Source organism: Salmo salar, chromosome 10 (genome assembly GCF_965601325.2).
Source record: "Salmo salar chromosome 10, fSalSal1, whole genome shotgun sequence".
NCBI lineage: Eukaryota > Metazoa > Chordata > Actinopteri > Salmoniformes > Salmonidae > Salmo > Salmo salar.
In genome coordinates, this window is record NC_138300.1 from 75,127,214 (window position 1) to 75,133,818 (window position 6,605).

A 6,605-nucleotide genomic window follows, 5' to 3' on the forward strand; every position below is an offset into this window, starting at 1 on the left:
TTGAACGAACGGAAATATATTTTTTCCCCTCGTTCATGACGAGAAGTCCGGCTGGCTTACATCATGTGCTAACGAGACGGAGATTTTTGGACATAAATGATGAGCTTTTTTGAACAAAACTACATTCGTTATGGACCTGTGATACCTGGAAGTGACATCTGATGAAGAGAATCAAAGGTAATGGATTATTTACATAGTATTTTCGATTTTAGATCTCCCCAACATGACGTCTAGTCTGTATCGCAACGCGTATTTTTCTGGGCACAGTGCTCAGATTATTGCAAAGTGTGATTTCCCAGTAAGGTTATTTTTAAATCTGGCAAGTTGATTGCGTTCAAAAGATGTAAATCTATAATTCTTTAAATGACAATATAATATTTTACCAATGTTTTCTAATTTTAATTATTTAATTTGTGACGCTGACTTGACTGCCGGTTATTGGAGGGAAACGATTTCCTCAACATCAATGCCATAGTAAAACGCTGTTTTTGTATATAAATATGAACTTGATAGAACTAAAAATGCATGCATTGTCTAACATAATGTCCTAGGAGTGTCATCTGATGGAGATTGTAAAAGGTTAGTGTATCATTTTAGCTGGTTTTATGGTTTTGGTGACCCTGTCTTTGACTTGACAAAACATTACACACAACTCTTGTAAATGTACTGTCCTAACATACTCTAAATTTATGCTTTCGCCGTAAAACCTTTTTGAAATCGTAAAACGTGGTTAGATTAAGGAGATGTTTATCTTTCAAATGGTGTAACATAGTTGTATTTTTGAAAAATTTGAATTTTGACATTTATTTGGATTCAAATTTGCCGCTCTTGAAATGCACCTGCTGTTGATGGAGTGCACCACGGGTGGCACGCTAGCGTCCCACCTAGCCCCAAGAGGTTAAAAGACCATCAACCATGTCCCTCGCTGTGGGTTTTCTGTCCAGCCATCTCCATCACCCTCTATCCTAATGGCCTGCTGTAGCCTAGCCTAATAGCCTAGCTTACCTCATAGACTAGCCTTTATGCTAACTAGCCCTCTGCTCTGTGTCCTATAGGGCAAAGGTGGTCTTCGGAGGGGTAGCAGCCACCACACGCCCTCCCCACCCCTCAGCCCCAGAGCACACCCGGTGGTGGATGGGGACAGTGCTGGAGAGGAGGGGGAAGAGCCAGGGCTGACGGAACAGCAGCAGGCCGCCATGCAGCAGGAGGAGAGGGTCCTCACCGAGCAGATCGAGAGCCTGCAGAGAGAGAAGTGAGCCTGTCATGTCGTCCTTATTATCTCTTATTCACTATAACTCTAGTACTGTAGGGGGCTTTCTCAAAAACGGCACCTGCCCTTGGACCTTCTCCTCCAATGTGTTTTGGCAATGAGGCGAGGACATAAGGAATTGAGGAAAGACAAATTGAGAAAGAGACGAGTTATACTGTCTTGTGAACAACTTTGTTGATAACAAGGGAAGGAGCCTAGTAGTACTCAGTTGGTTATTCTGTAGATGGGGTAATGTATGCCATTTTTGCAGATGCTTTTATCCAAAGCAACTTTTTACATTCGGGTGGTTCTGGGAATCGAACCCACTGTCCTGGTGTTGCAAGGACCATGCTCTACCAACTGAGCTACACAGGACCACATGTAGACAGGGTGTTGATGGGATGTGTAACTGTTGATTGTGTGTGTGTAGGGAGGAGTTGACGTACGAGATGTTGATGTTGGAGCCGCGGGCGTCTGATGACGAGACCCTGGAGTCGGAGGCCTCGATAGGAACAGCAGACAGCTCTGAGAACCTCAGCATGGACCATGAGGGAGCCGCCTCCAACCCCTCTGGTGAGACTGGAGAGTGTGTGTGTGTCGTGTTCTATATGTGGTGCGTGTCTGTCTGTCTCTGTGAGTAGTAAACACTTCTCTCTAACCAAGTCTTTCTCTGGGAAGGCACATACCGCGCCCAGAAGTCTGAAGCGAAGAGCCGCCGCGGCCTCCGGAGACAACCCGACTCTGTGGACTCGGTCGACTCCATCTTGTCCACCGCTTCTTCCTCGCTCTCCTCCTCCTCGATTATCCCTCCTTCCCCCAACTACCGCTTCCGCTCCTCCTCATCCGGCCCCCTGCTCGCCTCCTGCTCATCGGGCCTAGGAGTCCCCGTAGTGCAGTCTGAGGGGGACCCGAGGAGCACTGTGGGGGTGAAGAGTCGCCACCGCCTCCGGCTGAGTAGGAGCTCACCGCGTGAAGCCCCCGAGGGCCACAGGAGGGAGTCTGACTTCAGCTCGCCGCCCCAACAGCTGGTTCTGTATGGCAGTAATGAGTTTATGGTGTGAGGGAGAGTGGCGGAGAGACGAGACATCCGAACCGCCTTCTATCCCCCATGCCGATAGAATGTGTATGAGGGAGGGAGGGAGGAAGGGAGTGAAACAGGGCTGGAATGGGCCATGTAGGCATCCAACTCTCACTTCTGTCCTCCCCTAGCTGTGCTCACTTCTCTACTTCTTCCATGTGCCAGTCTTGCCTTGGAGGTCCGCCGCCGTCCCACGATGCAGCTGGGCGCCATCCGCTTGGTGGGAGTGGGCTGAGAGGGAAGTTAAAGATGATGAACGGAGAGGGAGAAAGAGAGATGGAATGAATGAACGAAAGAAATCGGAGGCCTCGGGAACTAAGATGGTGTGCCAGGAGGGTGTAGAGGAATAAAAGGGCGACTGAAAGCGAGAGGGAGAGACGGAGAGTGAGGAAAAGGATGAAGGCGGCTGCCTTGACTCGCCTGTCTTTTTGAACTTTGACCTCCAAAACCCCTTGACCCCTGCTGGAGCCTCAGGGGCACAGGGGGGCTGGAGAGAATGGGAAAAAATAGAAGCTACAGCGCCATCTTTTGAGTGGAGGTCTAAAGTGGCTTGAGCCGCTCAATAGCAGAGTGACTGACTGGGAGGACTGTCCACCATTTTGATAAGAAGCACTCAGCTACTCTCACATCTGCTTTCACGTTTACACGATACAGCCTCTCCACAAGGCTGCATGCTCCTTCATTACACTTGTTTCCTATGCCTGTTCAAGAGACTACTGTGGTGATATGTTATACACGTGTAATATGACCTTATTATGATTATTTTTATGTTATTAAAAATATGTAAATAGAAGGAACTCCAGTGCTACTGGGTCGTCCAGTGTTTCTAATAACGGTCTCTTGTCAGGAGTCTTTTGCAAAGTGAAGTGTATGGGATTCAGGTTATGGTTTTGTTTTGTCATTTTGTTGTTTTGTTGATTTTAACGAGGTCGGTGCTATCCAGGATCTTTGGGACGTCCCTACCCTAAACACTAACCCTTATCCTAACTATAACCATAAACCTTACCTAAACCTAAACTTAACACATTTTTTTATTTCAACTTCAATGGGGGGTAGGGACGTCCCAAGGATCCCGGATAGCACATACCATTTTAACAGAGCCACTTGATGTGTTCAGTTGGTGCCACTTCTTCTCATGTGAAATAATACATGTAGTGCAACGAGATTGACTTTCAGACACTTACGATCATCACAGCACTGTTGCCATTGTGTTTGATACCGCGACTGCGGTGTTCAATGTTTATCAGCCATAATGTTTTGTAATGCCTTTCTCCTCCAGCCGTCGTTTGTCTGTGTCCCCCCCCCCCCCCCCCCCCCACAATTCTACGTTGAAGCTACGTTTGTTCTGAGACATCAGTGTTAAGAGTACCCAAATCAGGACTTGAATTTATTTTGTCTCTTTATTGGTGTATCATTATTGTTGTTGTTATAGTTGCCGTTGAGGCTATTGTCATATTTTTGTTGTAACAGCTTTACTTGCGTGGTAATGGGGATTTTGTTGAGACTAAATACATTTTTATCGCCTATCTGTATCAAGAGGTGTGTGTGTGTGTGTGTGTGTGTGTGTGGTTGGTTGGTTGGTTGGTTGGTTATCACTACTGCTCTGTTCATTTGATGTCAACACAGTCCAACCTTTATGATAGACACACACACACACACACACACACACACACCGTCCTCTGCTAAGTATGTCCCATACAACCTTTGAGCCAGCCAAATCCTTCGCCTCTGATTTTGACATTGGTTAAAATATGAATTAACCTTTCCATCCACTTCACTACCGGGCTTTCCTGAACAGTAGCATTTACTCCATGCTAAATGTGTATTTAAATGCCTCACAGAGAAAAGGCAATCAGTTTCAATCGTCCAGTGTGTTTAAACAGAAGATAACTATCTCTGGTACTGTAAGATAAATACCGCTATACTCTCTCTATACCGTGCAATATCCTATGTGTCCTGTAGGGGGACCTGTCTATCTATCTCTTCTCACCAGTACTTAACCTGGAGTTAAATCAGTATTATAGTCTTGCCATTCCTGTACTGTACTTGCCATCCAATGCATTACAACAAGGACACATCTGAAACAACACAATCAAAGTCTTGTCATAGGGAAGGTGTAAGACTTGATCGCAGAATAGTCATCATAATGAATAGGGAATTTCATGTAGCCTATGTGTTTTCGTCACAAGCTTGCCTCTTCTTCAGTGTGCATTGTTCCATCCAGATTCGCCACTGTGTCCCGAAACCGGTAGAGACTTCACTTGCTGCTTGTTGTCTACTATTCGGGTGAAGCAGCTGAACCATGGTCGTATTTTAGAGAGCAGGCACCTCGATCAGTCACAACCGAACCTGGGTTGTATGTATTAGGCACCGAATGAAAGAAAACTGACTGAAACAGGAAGGGACTACCAATAAGAAGCGCTTGTTTTTGTTTTACGTAGCAAAAGCTTTTTGCTACGGTGTGCCCTAATGAATACGACCCTAGTTATCAGAAAGAGCACTCAGAAGTTCAGTTTGAGAGGGGAGCACTGGGGGTTGTTGAGGGGCGTGGGAGAAAATAACCATTCATACTGGTCAGAAACCCACACTAAGCACGGTATTTGTACACCCTAAGGCTGGCATTGGCGTCCTGCTAAAGTGAATGTACCTATCACTGGAAGGCAATGCTCTGCTTTCTCTTGTCGTTTTGTTGTTATTTTTATATACAGTATGTATATTGTATTTATGATCATGCTTATGAGTGTACATTGAAGAAAGAAAGAAAAAAAAAGCCTGTAATAAAAAGGATATATTATCCTGTGTATGACTCCTTATATAATATTAATCATATTTAATGTTTTTTACAGGCTCTAAAAAAACCTGTCATGTTTGTTGCTAAAGCAAAAATACAACTTGAGCAATTGTAGCTTTTTTTGTGTGTGTGCTACTCTAGACACAGTTGTATGTATACGGTGCAATTTGTGTAAGATTTCTTTTTTTATTATATAAATATGTCTATGATAAAAAATTTAAAAAATTATGGAAAAAATCATGTGCTTATTAAAAAAGCCAAACTGTTGTGAATTGTGTGATTAAAATACAGTGCATTCGGAAAGTATTCAGGCCCCTTGACTTTTTCCACATTTTGTTACATTACAGCCTAATTCTAAAATAGATTAAATCGTTTTTTTCCCCCTCATCAATCTACACACACTATACCCCACTATACCCCAACCCCATAAACTTTTTTTTTTAAACATTTTTGCAAATATATAAAAACAAAATATTACATTTACATAAGTATTTACTCAGTACATTGTTGAAGCACCTTTGGCAGGGATTACAGCCTAGAGTCTTCTTGGGTATGACGCTACAAGCTTGGCACACCTGTACTTGGGGAGTTTCTCCCATTCTTCTCTGCAGATCCTCTCAAGCTCAGTCAGTTTGGATGGGGAGCATCCATGCACAGCTATTTTCAGGTCTCCAGAGATGTTCGATCGGGTTCAAGTCCGGGCTCTGGCTGGGCTACTCAAGGACATTCAGAGACTTGTCCCGAAGCCACTCTTGCGTTGTCTTGGCTTGTGTGCTTAGGGTTCTTGTCCTGTTGGAAGGTGAACCTTCACCCCAGTCAGGTCTTGAGTGCTCTGGAGCAGGTTTTCATCAAGGATCTCTGTTCTTTGCTCCATTAATATTTTCCTCAATCCTGACTAGTCTCCCAGTCCCTGCTGCTGAAAAACATCCCCACAGCATGATGCTGCCACCACTATGCTTCACTGGAGGGATGGTGCAGGTGCTTCGACTGCAACGTGCTGGCCAGGGCTCTAGGGGAATGCTCCCTGAGGCATTGGTTCAAGGAAGAATTGTCTGGTTTCCTAGATATGTTCTTGATTAGTAAGGAGCTGTTTGCTCATAGACTGGCTAGGTACTCTGTCTGGTGGGGGAAGGGCTCTAATTAAAACAAATCATTGGTAACACTGGTGCAAAAAAAGTGTATAGGAGCACCTCAGCACCAGAAAAGAAAGTTGTTTTTAAATCGATTGAGATATAGCCTATATGAATTGTAGCTACTTCTGAAGCAAAACATTGTGGGGGGTGTTTCTCAGTAAGACGTTTGAGGCTCATAATGTGTTGGAGGATGTCAAGGCCCTGCAGGAGGTCAACCAAACGTTGAGTCCCAGTCAGGCAGTGGTGCGTCATCACACCTTCCTCCCTGCAATATGCTTCTAACCCATTGACTAGAACGGCTTTCTGATCGAGGGAAGCATATGTACAATTAGTTGTTTTTTTTTATTACACACG

At 44.6% G+C, this 6,605-nt stretch overlaps 1 protein-coding gene across 9 annotated transcripts in view; it reads left to right on the plus strand.

The window, feature by feature from the left end:
• The window catches only part of myo9ab (myosin IXAb), a 230,216-nt gene extending 224,792 nt beyond the window's left edge, over positions 1-5,424 (plus strand). For all 9 annotated transcript variants that reach the window (XM_082957151.1, XM_082957152.1, XM_014123948.3 and 6 more), the window contains 3 exons: positions 1,056-1,252; positions 1,680-1,822; positions 1,928-5,424. In XM_082957151.1, coding sequence (XP_082813277.1) covers positions 1,056-1,252; positions 1,680-1,822; positions 1,928-2,310 — 723 coding nt within the window. In that variant the 3' untranslated portion in view covers positions 2,311-5,424. The remainder of the gene's footprint in view (positions 1-1,055; positions 1,253-1,679; positions 1,823-1,927) is intronic.
• Positions 5,425-6,605: the final 1,181 nt, after the last annotated feature.